At 36.1% G+C, this 19,972-nt stretch overlaps 1 protein-coding gene across 2 annotated transcripts; it reads right to left on the reverse strand.

Annotated features, from left to right (window-relative positions):
* Nucleotides 1–2,988: 2,988 nt before the first annotated feature.
* Nucleotides 2,989–19,345, reverse strand: LOC121866435 (mitoferrin-1-like). 2 transcript variants are annotated; one of them, XM_042366101.1, is made up of 4 exons: nt 19,045–19,345; nt 10,531–10,753; nt 10,240–10,296; nt 2,989–9,773 (listed from the first exon to the last, which is right to left on the reverse strand). In XM_042366101.1, the coding sequence occupies exons 1-4, from the start codon at nt 19,159–19,161 to the stop codon at nt 9,034–9,036; spliced, it is 1,137 nt and encodes a 378-aa protein (XP_042222035.1). In that variant the 5' UTR covers nt 19,162–19,345; the 3' UTR covers nt 2,989–9,033. The 2 variants fall into 2 exon arrangements, with proteins under 2 accessions (XP_042222035.1, XP_042222036.1); XM_042366102.1 differs by lacking the exon at nt 19,045–19,345 and adding an exon at nt 16,270–16,547.
* Between the last annotated feature and the right edge of the window lie 627 nt (nt 19,346–19,972).

Consider the following 19,972-nt stretch of genomic DNA (forward strand, 5'->3'; position numbering starts at 1 on the left):
TATTTTAAAATACATTGGAATGTAAATTTTGATAGGATATATCATACTGGAAGCACATTTCGATCCCGTTGTATTGCTTGGCTATTGACGATTTGGCGCTCCATTTAAACAAGATCTAATAGACATTTTCAGTTGGTCCCAATCTTTTCCACTCCATTTCCCCCCTTCAGAGAACTCCCAAGTCCCATTGGACCCCCCATCATTTTGTGCCAAAATGGTTGAAAAATTATGATGAAAATTAAATAATTCTGTTCAGAGGTGAAGAGAACAACATATTGTACAGTATATTTATCGCTTCTTCCACCATGAAGGCTAAAGAAGGCATTGCAATTAATAACTGTATAATTATAAAACTATAACTGTATTACATAACCCTAACCATTACTACAGTGATAATAACATATGAAGTCATCCAGTGAGTGATTTCAAAGGCAAATGCAATGTTAAATTGGAAAGAAATAAAGCAAATTTTACTCTGCGAAGTCGAAATAATTAATAAAGCCTTAGCTATTTCAGATTTTCTCTAAAAATGTAAACTTTCCTTGTGTTTACCGGATAATTTATCGCCACACGATTTTACAATTAATGGTAAACAGTAAATCCATTTTATCAAGGACAAGCCAAAAAAGCAGTTTTATTACCAAGGGGGTCAACGTCCTTTTTCACCTTGAGTCAGGCAGCCACGACGCTTTCAGTCTTATTTTACTTCTCTTTCTCTTGATCTTCTTCACCATAAGTGATTCAGGCAAATTTAAGCACCGCCATATTACCACACATGTTTTTGACCACGGTATGATATGCTTAATTATATTGCTCTATCGTAAATGGATTTCTGAAACTTACCTGACGTTTTCAATGTGCTCCTGGGCAAGGATGAAGGCGTCTATAATGATAACAACAGTGTACAGTGGTATGCTTCTATACAAGATTAATATCAAACAACTATATACCTGTACTCTATTCTGATAGAAAGAATGTACAGTACAGTATACTTTTACTTTTATCCTCTTCGCCACTGATCGGCTTGTTAGCCGCCCGGGCGATCGGTCACGTCTCTGTCACGCACTGTTGGCAAATACTGGGCATGCACCGGCTCCTGAATGTACCTGAACCCGCTCCAGTAAATTCAAATGTTATTTATTTAATACCGTTAAGCAATTGTCATAAAAGCTAATACCCAATATATTTTCGGCTTTATAAAGTTTCTCTTTGCCATTTGTATGTCACCCTCCTGTCTTGTTCACTCAGCAGTTGGGGAAGTGAAAGCAGTCGATTGCAATGCTGATTGTCTACCTCCTTGTATACCCACTTCCGCTTTCTTCCTTTACTTTTATCCCCTTCGCCACTGATTGGCTCGTTAGCCACTTGGGCTGTCGGTCACATCTGTGTGACAAGTACTGGCTCCTAAATGTATCTGAACCTGCTCCAGTGTTGGTCAAGTCTGGTCTTGAAAGAGCTCACACTCGGTACTGTCACAGCACTCTCCGGCTGGTTGTTCCAAGAATTCACGATCCTCACTCCAAAAAAGTTGGCCCTCACAACTTTCTGGACTTATGGCTTCTTCAACCTTGAACTGATAGTCCTTCCAAATATTGTTTGCATCATTTACCCAGGTGAAGGAGGGCACTACCAGTATTAAGGAGTAACTGCCTTTTCTATAAAGCAGGAAGGAAAATTAACCCCCTTCCCTACAGAATGCCATTTTTAATTTTATTTGGCCAACACCAGACGATTTTATTGGCACAAACAAATTAACATGTTGACTACACCACAATATTCATTTAAATCTATTAAAAGTGTAAAGTTTGTACCAAAGCACAGTATTTTGATGAATGTCAATTTCTTTTTAACAGATTAAAAATTATTACAACTGCTGTACTTCAGACAAATTATTGCACCAATTAAGAATTTTCACAATCAACCAAAAAATTCCTATTGCTTTGTGATACAGTACAGTACTGTACTGGTTTCTTATACAGTGGTCCCTCGGTTAACGAGCACAATCCGTTCCAGCATGTTGCTCGTTAACCGAAACCATTGTTTCAATGGGTTTTTGGGCAATTGGTTCCAGCTCACAGAAAATTGCCTAAATTCAACGAAAAATGTAGAAAAGCACACTTACTTTGAGGTGTGTATGTAGAAGGCTCCTGGATGATGATGATGGGAATTAAAATGGGGATGGAGGAGAAGGGAGAAGAGAAGGCATTGGGGTGGAAGAGAAGTCACCCCATGGTGCCATTTCACCCATAAAATTTTAGTTCTCTTGGTGTATTTCAAGATTATTTTCTTTAAATCAACACTGCACTGCATTATATATTGTCAATATGTAAAATAAATTTCAAAATGACCAATAATTTGCTTGGAAACACAGAAAAAAAGCATTTAGTTGAAGTCTCAAAGCAATATGTTACCTCCACTGAAAAGAGAGACTAACGCCTGTTTGTGTGTTAACAGGTTGGATGGCGTGCCAGAAACTAGTTTCTTTACCTTCAATTATGTTCAATAATTGTTAAAATGACTAAAAAATATTAATATTAAACTTTTAAAATTATTGAATAGTATAAACTTCTTGATATTCACTAAAATAGTAAGGAATTTAAGCCCTAAAACCGATTACTGTATTGGCGGACTAATACTACAGCTGGTGGACCGCCAAATGCAAGCGAAAACATGTTGAGGTCGGCTTGTAAAAAAACTCGTTAATCGAGGGATTGCTCGTTAACCGAAGTTAAGAATCTTATGGTAGGTAACTCGTTAACCGAGGGATCACTGTATGTCACAGGAGTACTTCAGTTTCCATTCTCTCTTCCTCTAGCACTTATGCCACTTCATCCCTAATCTTCATTTTCCTACATCCTCAATGGCTACCTTATTCATTCACAACAGATGTTTAAATAAGATATCTTATTTCTGTTGTGATATTTAACAAAGAAAATTCTCATTTCCATAAGCTGACAGGATACAGTACAAGGATAAAAACAAAGCTTCTATAAAATGTAAATATATTTCTCATTAAATAGTTCTTCTGTACATCTGAGATTAACAACAATACTGGAAAAGATTAAACCTCCCTGGGCTTGAAGCTTCTCCACAGGTATTGAAGAATCTTGTGTAGATGCTGCCTTTGCCTTGCTACCTTATAATTATAATGCTTTGCCTTGCTGCAGTTGGATGCTGATGAAAGCACGAAATCCTGACCAAATTACATTTCACAATTACCAAGATCACCATAGAATAATTTTTCATACTAATGCTTGTATTTTCAAGAGGATTATTTGGGAATGAAAAGGAAACCCAAAGTATTGTAACCCAGAGAAGCAGGTTCTCGACTCCCACAAAAAGGACTTGCTAACAGTTCAAAAATATTATTGTACTATACCAAAGTTTTAGAGGCGAGTTATAATGTGCACTTAATCTGATATGCCAATAAGGAAGCAAAATACCAATTTTAAAATGTTTACAGGGAGTCCCCGGGTTACGAATGTCCGATTTATGGACATCCGCCGATACGAACGAGGATAAATTCTAAATTTACAGTATTTTATTTACTCAATGACTTAATTTTTACTTTCATTTACTGCATTTTGCCATATTTTTCTCATAAATTAAGTGATTTTAGATGTATATAAGGACTTGGGCTATGATATAGTGGGATTTCAAGACATTCTGTAAGTACAGTATGCACATAGTGTGTTTCGACTTAAGAATGTCCCCAGGAACGGAATTACTTTGTAATCCGGGGACTGCCTATATATAACTGCATGCCCGTAAACAGTTTTCAAAATATTAAATGGCCAAACAGCATCATGTTGCCTTCACCAAAGTTTAATGCTCTGGTTAACAATATTGTGCTAATACAGTATTTTTTTTCTTTGTATAAACTTGCCAAAATTTGGCATTCACATGACTGGATGATGATCGTATTGTAAGAAATGATCCAAGGATATCCTTATCTTTAAAGCTGCACTTCATAGTCTACACAAAATTATTAGTTACAGACTCACCCATATAGTCACTGACCCAAAAAATAATTGTCACACACGCAATGACTGAAAATGTTGTCACCGATTAATTTACTCAAATGACGACACTCACTCATGGAAATTTAGTTCTACACCAGCACATGTAAACAACCAATTTAAATAGTTAACTTTGGAAATGTCACAGATTGCCAATAACAATTTCTACTCGCTTTCATTTTAAATATGTCTTTCCTATACTGTACATCTATTCTTACTCAGTGTCTGTTCTCTCCACATGACCAATATTCATGCTCCACCTTCTACTTTATTTACTTACAGTATATTTCTCTAGATTTTCCTAAAATGATAATTCAATTTAAACTCCACAACTAATCAAAATGACTAGCTTATCGTATTATATATTACTTGCCAATTACTGTTACACTACAAAAGTAAAGAGAAATGCAGCTGTTCCTCCTGAAGTATTACTGTACTTTACAAGATCACATTATTCATCTTTATATCTTCCTACAATGAGTCCATTTTTTTTACTAAGAGTATGACCCCCACCTTCAAAATCCTACCTTTCCATATGTATCCACTCAACTCCCCTTCCTCAATCATGACTATACAGTAAAAAGAAAAATATGGATTTTCTAAATATACCTCAAGAAAACTACTGCAAGGTACTGTTCTGTAAACTAAAAGCACATGTCAAACTCTTCACAAAAAAATCTGAAGTTAAATTCATAAAATGTGAATGGAAAATAAGAAATGGAGATCCTTAGGTGGTCTCAGATCAAAGCTTAGTTTGGTTTTTTTTTTTAAGCAAGAGAGAGCAAAAGACAAATTTGAAAGTAGCTACCATTTGTCATAACACTTCAAACAAGGTTAGTGACAATGCTCTTAGTTACTCTTCCTAACACGTAGCTAATAATGAATGAGAAAGGGTAGACGATGAGGATATATAGCTTAAAAACAAAGCATTGCAAGGCTGACAAAGGCTAAAGACAGTATCTATACATAGCAAATTCTCAATGGCCTATTCAAGTTTTGCAGTTACATTTTTACAGAAGCAGTAACAGCAAGCTTCAGTAAGGCCATAGTTTGCTCCAAATTCTGCATTCTTTTCCTGTGTAAACTGTCCTCAATCAGTAGAGTAAGTTGCACTAGTTCTTTTCAAGCATATTGTCCCATTAAAAAAATAGACATTAAAAACAAACAATACCTTACATAATGATTTACAAAAATTTAAAATACAAGTGCTAAAGTCAATTCAAAATAAAAATGGCATGTATATATACAGTATACTCTGCATTCTTTAGTGTTAATGTATACATAGAGTTTTTTTAAGTTAAGTTTCTGAAAAACATTTTAAGTATCAAAACTTGCACTGTATACATGTGTCATTTACTACATGGTGTTAAATCTGGATCTGAAAAGCCATAAATGCACTACAAACCTTCAGAAGCAGATAACTGTGCAACTCCGTACACTCAAGGTCAAAGCACCAACACCAAAGCATATAACTTTTGGAAAAAACAGTTCTTTATATAATACAGTAAACTGATGACAAACTGTTTCTACATGAAAATCATACAAAACAGTTCACTCCTTACAAAGATACTGTATAAGACAAAGGAAGTTTCAACTCCTGACATACAGTATATGTTAAAACCCAAGTACAGTACTGTACATCAAAAGGCGTCAGAGGACAAAAAATTTAATTTAAGAGATAGCATTAGAAAAATTCTATGCTCATTTACCAAGTATACAGAACTATGTGTCTACATACAGCATACAAGAAATTGCAAGTAGTTTCAGGTAGAACCCATTATCATATATATATATTTTTTTAGATTGAAGCAAATGATGAAAAACAGTAGTAATAGATATTATATTATTTTACCCAACATCAAAATCACCATAGTTTACTATAATAATTTTAAATGATTTACAATACTGTATATGTAACCAAAATTATACAGAAGACTCCATAAATCACATGTTAGATTATAAATTCACCTAGAAACCAGGGATTTAAATGTAACTGGATGATAGGAGACCAAGTTTAAGTTGTTTAAGTACAAAATATTTATTTATAAAATATAAAATAATTACTGAAGCACTGAAAATTGCAACAAGAGCAGAGTAGAGGAGAAAGTGTCTGTTAAGAAAGGGAAGGATGCATGTGGATCCAGGTTTTATGGTAAAGCACAGGAGTGAAAATTTTCAGTTTAAAAAAAAAAAGGGGGGGGGGGGAATTGTTTTGAGGCATTTATGGATTTACAAGAAAATGTATGACAGAACATAAATATAACAGCAATGCGAGAATATTGAAAGTATTGTTGAAAATGGAAAAACTTTTGAATGCTGTTTCCGAGTGTGACAGAAAGAGAGAAATGGGCCTCTATAATTAAAGACATCAAGAATGTTGTGTGGGGGTATTGAATGCATGGCTAGTGAACGAGATGTAAAATGTACATAGTACAAGTTAGAAACTCGTAGTTAGAAGAAGAGAGGAAAATTAAGATGATGGAAAGATGAGGTGAAGGATCCATAGGATAGACATCCAGAAGTTGCTGCCTGCACGAATGAGTGGAATACATAGTTTCAAGTGTTCTTTTAAGGAAGGCCCTACTGCTGACTTCCGTGAAGCACTAGGGACAAAATATGTGAACAAGTACTGGAACAGAATACATCTTTTACAGAGAGAGAGAGAAAATGGCCGATTAATGAGGACACTATATAGGTATCTATTAATTTTTGGTCTGCCTGTATAATTTTTTTTTTTATACATACAGTACAGTATACCTATATACTTAGCATAAAATACCAGGAGGCCAATCAGTGGACACTAATAATTAGGTTACACCACAATGAAGTTATTCATCAACCTGCCCACTGAAATTTTGGAAAACATACATAGGAAACCTTTGAACCAAATACTGTATAGTACTTAAGGCTAGCCATCACCATTGATGATGATCTAATGAATAGTTGGTACAGTTCCAAGTCTCAAAGATTTTATAGATACACATTATCATTATACAGGTATCCCTCCAGATATGAATGGGTTAGGTTATATAAAAAAATAGAATTTTCATACCTCGAATAGAAAAACTTATGGGGAAAATACACAAAATCAGTTCACAAACCAGAAAAAACCTACCAAACCAATGATAAAGAGTACTTAACTACTGTAATTTACTACCCAACACAATAAAAAAATACTATCGAGATGAAAATCTACAGCTAAACTATTGAGGAAAATTAAACCAAAGTTTAACAAAACCACACGCTGGCTACTTCACGTGTTGGCGCCCTCAAGCGTCGCCATAGTAACCAGCCTGGCCACTTCTGCCAATGCCCCCTCCCCCACTCTCACATACAAAGAAATGTTTATTCCCTATATGTTTTTTGACCTTATGATAGTTATTTCTTTTACTTTTTGTGCCTTTTGTATGTAGGATTGTGTGTGCATGTAACTGAATGAAAAAATATGAAGAAAGTAATGTTTATACTGTATACCCAAGATACAACTAAAAAAATAACCCTCCTCAGCCTGGTAGGGAGAGCGCTCGGGGGATGTGGCTGCCCCAGCAGATTTCCAGGGGAGCGCAATTTGAATTTTTGACGGGACCCAAATTTGTATAAGCAGGGAAAGCTTTCATAACATGAAGTACAGTATTTCAATTTAGGAAATTCGAATATCTGAATTTTCGTATCTTGAGGGATACCTGTATAACCATACAATAACTTAAATACTCCCTGTTGAGATATGAACAAAGGACAGCAATGTGTAGGTCCTAGGAGATAAATACTGTACTCCCTTAGTCAAGTGAGCACAGCCACAAGACTGTCTTGCATGCCCGAGTTCAAACCCATATTGGAGATTTTTCGTTAAAATTTTTATATGAACTATTAACCGATTTTCAAAATGTAGTAGCCATTCGTTATTGCATTTAATGCTATTTAACAAAAAGAAATTTCATGAACAAATTATAGACAACAGTAAACTTGGATAGCCAATTCTTAAAATAAAAAATATACAAAGTTAGCAAATAACATTTTCTGAAAAAGAACCAAACTTTCATCACCAATGTGCTCCATAAATATTGGAAGAGCTAGCCATTTTACTTCAAGTATCTTAATCTAGAAATGTAGTATGAGACATACGAGAAAAAATTTCTTTACTAAGCCAATTTAAATAATGTACAGTATTGTGCTACCCCTTTTCTTTTTATCTTAAAATAATAACATGCACTATAAATTACATCACCCTTGGATATTCATACCTAGTGAGGTTTAATCTTTTCTTAGTATTACAATAACTATTTATATATATATATGTATAGTATATAAAAAAAATCCTAAGTTGCAAACATGGACATGACATCAAATCATAAAAATGTTAACATATCACATACCATAAAATGTTTAAGTGAGGCAACAGGCTTCTCAAGACCTAATTCATGAAATACACAAGTTTCCACAAAAATTTTTTGTGAAAAATGAGCCTTAAATGATATTACTGTACTTGAGACAACGTTCTCATTTTGCAATTATCACATGAATAAAGCACCGCCTGGAGATATCCTAAGGTCGTTGCCCACAAACTCATATGTTTCTATAAAAATATTTACATTCTGGAAACTTCTAAGATATTCTGGTTATATGTTAGGTAGACAGAATCACAATTGTTTTCAGAAACTTTAAACATTTCCATCCATTCTTAATATACCTCACTTCTCATTCTTTAAAATTTGTTCCAATCAATGTCATAGCTATGAATTTTAATTTGATCAAATTAACTTGCCCTTCCTCTGATTCACTCAAGACAATGACTAGACTGAATTCCAATTCAGTTTTCTTTTTTAACTATGTGCACCACATTCTTCTGCATTTTCATGTTTACTCTTACTGTGTAATATCCAGCGAGATCTTATTCTCGGCAAGTAATATAGACTTCAAATACATTTCCCTCTAACAATATTCAAACTGAAGGCACAATCTGTACATCCTATGGAATTAATGTATTTTTATTTTGTTTCCTATGCCTACATCACTGCTACTTGCCCAACCAGTTGTCATCTGCTGCTGAACAATTTGCTGTCAGAGAGGGCATGTGAAGTGTCCGTAAGCGTTCCACAGTTTTATTCGTCGTTGTACCAAGTGTAATACGCCTTTCCTGAACCATAAGTTTCCCATCATTATCACTACTACTTTTACTTGATTCTGCATCACATAAATTGTCTCTAATTACACTATCCTTAATCAGATCACTGTCCCAATGTGGAGGTGGATTTTCATTTCTATTATTTTTGGTCATATGGTGCTTAAAGAGTTCATATATACTCCATGAGATTGCAGTTCCTGGCATCTGGTACAAAACACGTGCTTGTATTCCTTTGAAGAATCCCGCAACACCATTCATCACATAAATGGTCCGAAGAGCACCCAAAAGTCCAACCACTCGTGACTGTTGCAGATGAACCAGGGCAGATGTTTCTTGGGTGTTAAGTACAGTTTTACACATATCTAATGGTGTTGTGAAGGCTGATGCTGCAGCTCCAGCTGCTGCTCCTGCTACCATATGAGCTCTGGGATTGTAATCCCTCTCTGGATTCATGACACTCTGGAACTTCTCATATGTTACAATGTGAATAGCATGGAAGGGTAAGTTCATAACCAATTGTGTTGTGAATGAACGGTAAAATGCTTTAACACCCTCACTTCGGTATAGTTTCCGCAAACAATCAAAACACGAACTATATGGGCTATTGTACATCTGCATCCTTTGCTTGATAACTGAAAAGAAAGTAATCTATGTTAAGTTTAAACTTAAAGTTTCCAAACCATGAAAATGTGTGCTGAAAAATGTTGAGACAGAGATTACAGTAATAAATATATTAAAGATTTTTGACTGATGTACTGTACCAAGATAAGATTATGGAATGCAAATAAGTGTACAATGCAAGAAGAAATGGTACAAAAGACACAAGGAACTTCCCTAAATTTATAGCAACTTGCTGTAATCCAACACATCTCTAATACTGTCCTGTAATTCTTATACAATCTCCAATACTTCTCACACCAATCTTCTGACTAACCCAACATTTCAATAATTAATAACACACTCCTAGCAGACCCATCAATTCAACTTTTCATCAACAGTGAACTACAAATCACAGCTAAATGTCGTAAAATGAATCTGAATACAAGAAAACTCAACAATATATAGATATAATGGCAAGAACATAGTAAGTTTTCATACCATCAGCAGGTACCATTATAGCATCATGTAGAAGTGTAGCTCCACATCCAGCACCCGCTGAAAAAAAAACAGAACAATTATAAATTAAGGCACTGGCAAACAACACATCACCTATATACTGTACAGTATTCTTGCCAATGGGCACATTATAAAAAAACATGACAATATTCAACATAGCTAAAATTTGGATAACAGCAAAGATGCATAGCATATTATCCTTAGTATTTGTAATAATGCCAATAAGTTTCAAAATTATAACTGTTGTTTAAAGGAAATACATATTCAAATTACCATTGACAATATGGTTCTGGAAGGCATTATTGGAGCCAAACGTTGCTTTAATTCCTTCATATGTTGAGAAGTAAAATGCATGGGCAGGACCTGCTCCAATAATGACTGCATTTACACCTCCCATTGGTCTGAGGAGTCCTTCTGAGCTTACCATCTTTGTTAAGCCCTCTCGGATGGATCGATATGCTGCTTCAGGTGATGGTGCTAAACTCTGCATTCGTGTCTGTAAATTCAACAACATGAAATATTTCACTGATTCTCAACTTCAATCTGAAACCCTACTCTAAGTTTTCTTACCTAATGCCACAAGTTATTCTTTATAGTATTCTTTCACTTACAGGAGAATAATAAAAACCTTCAATGGTTTCACTTTGATATAATTACACCACAGACTTGTTAAGTATTAGACAGACAGCATTCTGAAAAAAAAAAAAGTATACCCAGTACTGTACTGTATTAGCAATAACATTATAAACGCTTTCCCTCAGTAGCTTATGTATGGCCCACTTTTGTGAAGGGGAACCAGATCATCAATAATTATATTACCCTTTACACAGAGCACTCTTTAATGAAATCATATACCGGTATCAGTTAGTATGGAAAAAACTCAAAACCCATTAAACAGACAAAATCCAGAGTAAAGAACCAATCTTTCCAAACATTGAATCATTTTTGTTACTGGTATATTAAAATAAGGCTGCAGATTACATTTGCACAAAAATTTAATGCAATCGTCTCTTCTTGCATTTAACACATTACAATATTTGCATCAGCACAGATTACCATATTCAATAGACAAGTTATTCAGGGAAATCAAGAACCAAACCAAACCAAACAGCTTCGTGAGTGGTAGAAGAAATGGCTGTTAAGATTCTATGTCACCAAGTGTAAGAGGATGCATCTAGGTCGTACAACAGTAAGGAGTATCACATGTCCCAACGGGAAAAAAAAACAGCATTAACCGAGACTGAATGTGAAAAGGACTTGGATGTATATGTTGACAATGAACTGAAGTTCTTGGGCCATTGTGAGAAGGTGAATCAAGCAAATAAACTAGTAGGTATTATAGGGTCTTTCAGATATCTAGACGGTCTGTCCCTCGTAATGCTCTTCAAGAGTGAGGTACTTCCTGTTTGGGGTACTGTACAGTGCTGGCACCTATGCGGTCCCTAAGATATACTAGGACAGTCAGTTGATTAAAAATGTCCAAAAGAGGGCTACCAGGCTGGTGCCTGAGCTATGGCACCTCAGTTACCCTGAGGGATTAGAATGCTTACAACTGCCTAGCTTATACTGCTTTAACTGCCGAATGGTTAGACAGTTAAATGATGTCATGTCTTAAGGGTGAGAGAAACCCGCAACGTGGACTCACTCAACGTTTATTGATTGATACGGTCAAAACCTGGAGAAGTAAGACACTCATTAACTACCGATTACATTCCATTACATGTATACATTATACGTCAGTTAGTAAATACAGTGATCCCTTGGTTAACGAACACCTCGGTTAACGAAATTTCGGTTAACGAATTACCTTCCATAAGAATATTCATTTCGGTTTATGAAAAAAATTCGGTTAACGAATTCCTTAAGAATTTTTCCCAACATGTTTTCGCCTGCTCACCAGCTGTAGTATTAGTCTGCCAATACAGTAATCGGTTTTAGGGCTTAAATTCGTTATCATTTGAGTACATATCAAGAAGGTTGTACTATTCAATAATTTTCCAAGTCTTATATTAAATTTTTTAGTCATTTTAACAATTATTTAACATACTGTAATTGAAGTACAGGGAACTAGTTTTTAGCGCACCAAACAGCCACTTGACTCAACCAGAAGCCATCTACAAGTACACCTCAAAGTAAGTGTACTTTACTGCATATATTTATAGTTTGTATGTAATTTTCGGTGAGCTGGAACCAATTACCCAAAATCCCATTGAAACAATGGTTTCGGTTAACGAACGACCTTCTGGAACAAATTGTGTTCGTTAACCGAGGGACCACTGTACACTATTCTGTATGGTTATTATCCAAATTGCCTTACAGTATGCACGTATGTAGTTCACAACATTTCACCATAATACAAACAATCACTGTTCTTTCACTCACATGTGCGGGCTTACGGCTCCACTGAACTCCTAGTTATAGCTAGTGCATGTACACTCGATGGGGCTGGACGATACTGTGTGCCAGAAATGTCCTGAGCCCCATCTATGGTCATAACAACTAAACGCTTGTTCTATGGCTGTGACGTTTACAAACAACTGGCGAGGTCACAGGTCACATGGCCACATGGGAGTCAGAGGTAACAGTGTGCGAGGGTGGTGATAACACTGTACTATAGGCGAGCAAGGGGCGGCTTAATTGAAGTTTATAAGCATCTCTGAGGGCACTACTCAGTTGAGTGTCCATACCTGGAGCTGGCAGATGCCTGCTCCACTGGAGGTCACAGCTTAAGGATGAAGCTACAAGTCCCCCAAAAATGTCAGTGCAAAGTTTTTGGGAGACAGAATTGTAAACTCTTGGAACAATCTGTCAGTGTGAGCTCCATCAAGACCAAACTTAACCAACACTGGCACAGGTACAAATAGATTCATTCTGGAGCCAGTATATACATGCCCAGTACTTGCCAAATGTGAACATAGACGTGACTGATTGTCAGCAGCTAACAAGCCGATCAGTGGAAGAGAATAAAAGTAATGAAAATGTCTACAGAAGACTCTTTAACCCATTCACTATGACAACACCACTTTAAGTATTTTATTTGGCTCACACCAAATGATTTTATTAATCACAGAGAGGCCTGTGTACACAAGCAATATATATGTAGAATTCTTTGGATTAAATCCATTCCAGATTCACAAGACATGTTAGTTCACTGAGAGATATTTGGGGTAATGTAAATTTTTGTCATCACTACCTGTCACACTCTGAATCACCGATACATTTAAATATATCGTATTGTGCCTTTGTATCATAGAGATTTGATGAACCAAAAATATTCTTTAATCAAAAACATTTTCACTATTCTACAGCCAAACCCGAAAGTATCGAGACCCCAGGGTCTGGTGGAATAGAAAATGAGCGATAACTTCAGACACATTCCAGTATTGGTTGGGTTGAGTTGTCTTCACCGGATGTTTCACATTCTTTCGGACACCTGAAGTCTTAACACTTTTTGGATTGGCTGTACAGTACACAATACAGGTATACTGTATGTGTAAACAGTATAGTACTGTAAATGTATCTGGGGCATTTGAACCATGGCATCCTGTGAAGATTAGGCACCTTAGCTTTACACTTGATTAAACACCCCTAATATTACCTGGAGGGATTTTAATTTAAGTTAGACCGAGTTATTGTTTGGGCATTTAATCACCAGTTACAATTTTTTAGACAAGCTCTTACAAATGCTGGAGAGTGACTGCAGGTTCCTCTTACCACTACACTATAGTAAACAATGCTGTGCAGGCATACCCCCGATAACCAACGCATATAAGGACTATGAAAAATCATTGGTTACTGAATCAATGCTTATTGAAGCAATTGATCCCATAAGAATATAACAAAGTCAGGAGGTTAGGGACCGACCACCCCCCAAAAAACTCCCATGTACTGTACCCTTGATACATATGCCGTGCACAGTGTCAATCAAGAAAATAAAGCTGACATATAAAGCAAGCATAATAAGCATTAAATAAGGAATGTAAAGCATATATTGAGACTTATTTACCTGTGCTGAGGATGGTAGAGATAGTCTGGGGGGGGGGGGGCAAGTTCAAGTCTCTACCAATCTTTCCTGGTCTATCAACACTCTTATTACACCTTATCACATCACATTAAGCTACCTCACAGCACAAGAGGAACTTCAATGGGGCGTATAGGCATGATTGCGTAACACACGCATATAGGCATGATTGCATAACACATGCGTTTAGGCATGATTGTATAACACACAACGTTGGAAATAACGAAAAACACAAGACGGAGACACATGGCAAGTGTAAACAAGTGCAGACAGAAGAGAACAAGTTGGAGGCAGCACACAGCACCCTCTTGTGGCAAGAATTTGCACCATGCCCCCAATCGTTGGATCAAATGAAACTTGTGGGGTATTTCCCCAATATGTAAAATGGTTATGCGAAGCACCGGTTAATGGGGCGTCAGTTTTTGGGGTATAAGTACCTGTACTTTTTAGCTAGACCATTCTGTAACATGCCAATACAGTACAGTACAGTACTGCATCACTTATATTATGCTATATTATTCTTAACGGGGAATGTATAAGGGAGTAGGGGGAAAGGTCTTGAAAATTCTGATTTCAAGAGAACTCCAATTTAAGTGATAGGTAGCAGAATTAAAGGCATTATTTTAATTTCACACAATCATGGAATCTAAGAATTAAACTCTGCTATCAATAGTTAGACAATTCTAAGACACTTTTCTTCAATGACAATTCTGTCGCAAATGGCTTATATAGTATATGCTGGGAGTTCAAGTAATCTTTAGGTCATTTGTGAGGGAAACATCATATAGAAGGAAACTATCATAAAATTTTCTAAAATATTGATTGCATAGATAAAATTCCTAAGATTACATGGTTGAGTGAAAGTAAAACTTTACTAAATTGGTACTACTGTATGTCTTTTCAAAAGCCTTTACACACTAAACATATTCATGAAATAATGTACAGGTATTAAGATATTCCCAGAGAATAATCAAGTGTTTACAGTACATTGGTCCCTCGGTTATGAACACAATTCGTTCCACAGAGTCGTTCGTTAACCAAATCTATTATTTCAATGGGATATTGGGTAATTGGTTCCAATTCACAGAAAAGGTACATACAAAGTACTGTATACCAGTAATAGAATTTACAAAACATTAAATATAAACTAAATACAGTATTGTAAAGTATACTGTACAATAATAAATAAAAAACAATAGAATACTGTATTTTAACTTACTTTAATGTGAGTATGATGTATTCCAGACAACTTTGTTTAAATATCAAACAGCTGATTGTAGAGGCAGTCGATGATGACATGCCATATTCTTTACAGAGCGCATTGGTTCTAATGCCTTCTTTGTGTTTTATAATAATTTCTGCACTGTATATTATCAACATGTTAACTAAATTTCAGAATGACCAATAATTTTAATGTAAAAATGCAAAAACATTCAAGAGATCAACAAAATCGATGTTCACTCCACTGTAAACAAAGTTAAACTGAGAAGGGTTGTTGGGTGATTCAATCAGCTGATGGACGCACAAAAACTGTTCCCTGTACTGTCTATATTATCAATATGTTAACTAAATTTCAGAATGACCAATAATTTTAATATAAAAAATGCAGAAATATTCAAGAGACCAACTTTCTTGACATTTACTTCACTGGAAACGAATGTAAACATAATGCCAATTACTGCATTGGCGGACTAGCTGATCAGCTGATGTGCACAGCAAAAAGTGTTTGTCGTAAAGATTTTGTTAATCAAAGTTTTGTTCGTTAAACGAACTGATAATCCTTATGGGAGCTAATTCGTTAACCAAAAATTCGTTAATCGAACCGTTCATTAACTGAGGGACCACTGTATTGTACAGGTATTAGTGAAGTTAGTATATGTCTAGAATTCTGACCTGGTCAACAAACTAGATCATATTAAATATTTACAGGGGATCATCAAAGCCAAAATTTTAAATATACTGTAATACTGTATGAAAATTGCTGTAAAAACCTTATATGGTAGCCAGCAACAGTGGAAGTTAGCTATAGGGATGGCAGTCATCATCGGTAGATGTTTCATGTTCTGTACATTCCATTTTTGTTCATATGGAGGCGGAGAAGGGAATCCTCAGCCGCCAGTTATGGATTTTGTACTCGCATAAATACGACACTGAAATCAACTGACAAATTTCCCTTAAAAAAATAGAAATTGATAATTTTCTTCATACTAAAAAATCCAAATCAAACTAAGTACAGTAGCTCTACACACATCCTCATGTACAGTAGCTAAACCAACTATCTGTGCAGGTGGGAGTCGATATGTTCCAAAATTTTACGTGTGACTAGTGACAGCCCTCATATACAGTACCAAAATTTATTGTCCATGGTCTCATATTGTTTCCCACAAAGTATGCACAGATAGTTGTTTTAGCTACTGTACACAATGTCAGAGGTCAGTCTCTCCTTACACTCTGTCACACAAGCCACCTTCTCTTCTGTGCTAGCAAGTACTGTTTGTTACAAGATAACCACCTAAGTAAAAAAAGAAGTACACTGTATTATTTTACTTTCTGACAACACAGGAATCTTAGGATTTTTTTATTTGCAGCGCTATTGGTAGTTTAGACAATTCTAAGTCTTAGAATTGTCTAAACTATTGATTGCAAAAATAAAATTCCTAAGATTCCTGTATTGTCCGAAAGAAAATTTACCAAAATATATCTCGCAAGCATTAGAAATTTGTTCAGGTTGAAGTCCTTTCATCCTTCAATAACTTAGCAAATCAGTCATATACTTTCCAGCAGACATTAGTTTAGTATACTAGCCTTTATCCATAAAGGTGATGGCACACTGGGCACTTTCCTCCCAACATGTTACCCGTTTGGCTAGCCTGGAGGCCCAACAAGCAGCAGGATTTCGCCTGTTGCGAGAAACAGACAACAGTTTGGCGGCAAGCTTTGCTGGCTGGGTCAGTGCTCAAATGCGCTTCATATTAGTGTTGAATATTAATGTAAAAATTGAAATAAATTATGAAACAATAATAATTTAAGGATAATATGGAAGACTTCACAGCTGCTCCCCCCCAACCTCAGTAACAGTAATTTCGCCAACAGCAGGTACTAAGTTATGCTAGGTTAGGTTGGTTTGAGGTTAGGTTGGTTTGAGGTTAGGTTAGTTGAGGTTAACTTAACTTGAACTTTTAAATAATTTTTGTTAACACATTTGCCATAACTATGACAACGGCCACTATAAAACAGTGAAATTGCGGTATTTTTAAATTCGTTTTTGATGAAAAATCAGCAGTAAATAATTATCCAATTTAAAATATAGCACAAAATGACGTTTCTATTTAATCGTCACTTTTAAACTTCTTTAGTATTATTAAATCATTATTTAGGGTCTTCTTTGAGCAGCCTGCTGCTGCCACTTGTAATGAAACTTCACAATGCACCCTTTGTCTTTTCTTTTGCCTTTGCAGATGCCTCACTTGCTTCAGCTATTGTAGAACTATAGCACAATCCTGCAAGGCCTCAACGGGATCCATGGCGAACCTCGTCTAGACACTTTGTTGTTGTTTTCGTTGCATTGGGCAGTCGCGCTAACAACATATTCCAGTGTGATGCAAACGTCTCTGTTTTGCTGGCTGGACCGTGTTTGCCCAACATGTTGGGAGGAAAAGTGCTCAGTGTGCCACCATCTTTAAACAGAAGCCATCATCTGTGGATGATAGCTGCAGGGATGGTGGCCATCATTTGTGGCAATTCCTGGTTCTTGTGTTCCATTTTTGAGCAGATGTGGGGTGGAGAATCCGGTACTTGGCGTGAAGATTAAATAACGAATGCAATACCAACCCGGTATACTAAAACCTTTACAACCCGCAACAAGAGTACCGGTACTCGCATTATGCAATAATTTTCAAATCATTAACCATTTAGTTTTCTTTACAAGCACTGGTCCAGAAATAAGAACTCTCACATGTCACTGGTGAAAGCACTCGTACAACACTATCACAATCCACACACTTTGCACTATGCAGTTTTAAGCACACAAATTCAAATTTTCTGAGGGTTTTTTGATATCTGAATATCAAGAATTTTGATTACATTTTGCTGGCAACTGAAGGCGTTGATGGTACACCGGTAACATGTGTATCTCACTACTCTCACCTGGGTTCAAGGCCTGTGGCCCATGACAATTTTGAGGCAGGTGTTATCCAGTGTGACCCTACCAAACAAGGCAAGTTTCCTCCTGGTCAAAAACCTGTGAGCTGGTAAGTGGCGAAATGAAACAAAATAAATAAATTCCGAATGGTTGAAGTCCTCACAAATCGGTTTCCTTTTTTGAGCTACACAAAGTGGTCTGTAATAAAGTTCAGGCTGTGCATATTTTACTGCACTCAGGCTACTAAATAGTTAAAGTTATAACTACGGTATGCTGTTATGTTCTTGTTACTCCAGCCAAACTTAATGATCCCTGAATGCATTCTACCTTAGTTTAGGCAACACATGTTTGTATTTTTTTAAGTACTTATGAGAGTGAAAGTGTTGACAACCGGCATGTATGTCTGTGTTTTGTAAGAGTTACAGCAAAACAGTCACTCCCATAAACTTTAATATGGACCATTGTGGCAAAAAAATTACGGAAAATTATGGGACGAAATACAACCACTACTGTTACGCCTGACTCCACCGAGGATCTCCATTAATAAGCTAACACTCTGATTATAAACTGTGGTACTTTAGCAAGAGGCTGATGCCATGCTAATAAATTACATTAGTTAACCCACCTTCACAGAATCAATGGGGAACATTACGCAATGTTCCATTACTCCAGCAACAGCTCCTGCCGTCATATGTACACCCACTTTACTGGTGGGTAAACTCTCATAGTCGTCGAATTCCATTGTCCGTGTTATTAATCAGTTTACAACACTGAGAAACACTTGTAATTAACTATAGGGTTCGGTATCGAGTTCGGTAAAGAGAAAGTTCCTCGGAAGCAATGTTAATGTCGCCGTCGGAGCTCAACCTCCTGCTCCACGGCGGCCAACATATTGACCGCCTCCACCACACTCTACAGGAGCCATGACACGTGTGGTCCTGCCCTACCCCCCACCCCCCACCACCACTCCTCTTGTGTTGCCATCTTTATCTTAAACCTTTACAATCAATATGAACTGTAGGACAAAACAGGAATATCAATCTTCTCAAAGTATTTATTTTATCCTGCCTGAGTTGTATGAAACAATTCTTAGCCATTACCCTCCTTCGTTACCCTGCATGTGCTGCCCTCTATATTTTCAACTTACAAGATTTTAATAAATTGTGAAGCGAAACAGGAATCTTAAGGTTATAAAACTATTAGAAATATCATGCTACCTAAATTGTGAAAAAATAATTCGAAGAAAAAATGTTTGATGAAATATAGATGGCGCACCTTTCACATAGCCTTAATATACATCTGGCAACACCCTTGGCAATATTTAGGGATGCATCTGTTTTGTGAATTATGTGAATTTTACATAGCTGAGTATTTATTCAATTATATACCTTATTTTATAATATTGACTTAACATTTACATGCAAATCTAAGAAAAAGTTGATAATAATTGTCATTAGTGTAAATGTTGCTGAAGAGAAACAGACAAGCTCCCGCCATCAGAAGTGTTTATCTGGAAGCAATAATGGTTTATAATAATTTAAGCTGAAAACAGG

This window comes from Homarus americanus, unplaced genomic scaffold (genome assembly GCF_018991925.1).
Source record: "Homarus americanus isolate GMGI-L3 unplaced genomic scaffold, GMGI_Hamer_2.0 scaffold16430, whole genome shotgun sequence".
Lineage (NCBI taxonomy): Eukaryota > Metazoa > Arthropoda > Malacostraca > Decapoda > Nephropidae > Homarus > Homarus americanus.

What these genes read in the sequence shown, in the direction of transcription:
- LOC121866435 (XM_042366101.1), bottom strand. Translation starts at nt 19,161, where the DNA reads ATGGAATTCGACGACTATGAGAGTTTACCCACCAGTAAAGTGGGTGTA. An exon ending in CCAGAACCATATTGTCAATG is followed by an intron (nt 10,297 to 10,530) that starts GTAATTTGAATA and finishes TTTTTTTTTCAG; the next exon opens with CGGGTGCTGGATGTGGAGCT. An exon ending in TATAATGGTACCTGCTGATG is followed by an intron (nt 9,774 to 10,239) that starts GTATGAAAACTT and finishes CTTTCTTTTCAG; the next exon opens with TTATCAAGCAAAGGATGCAG.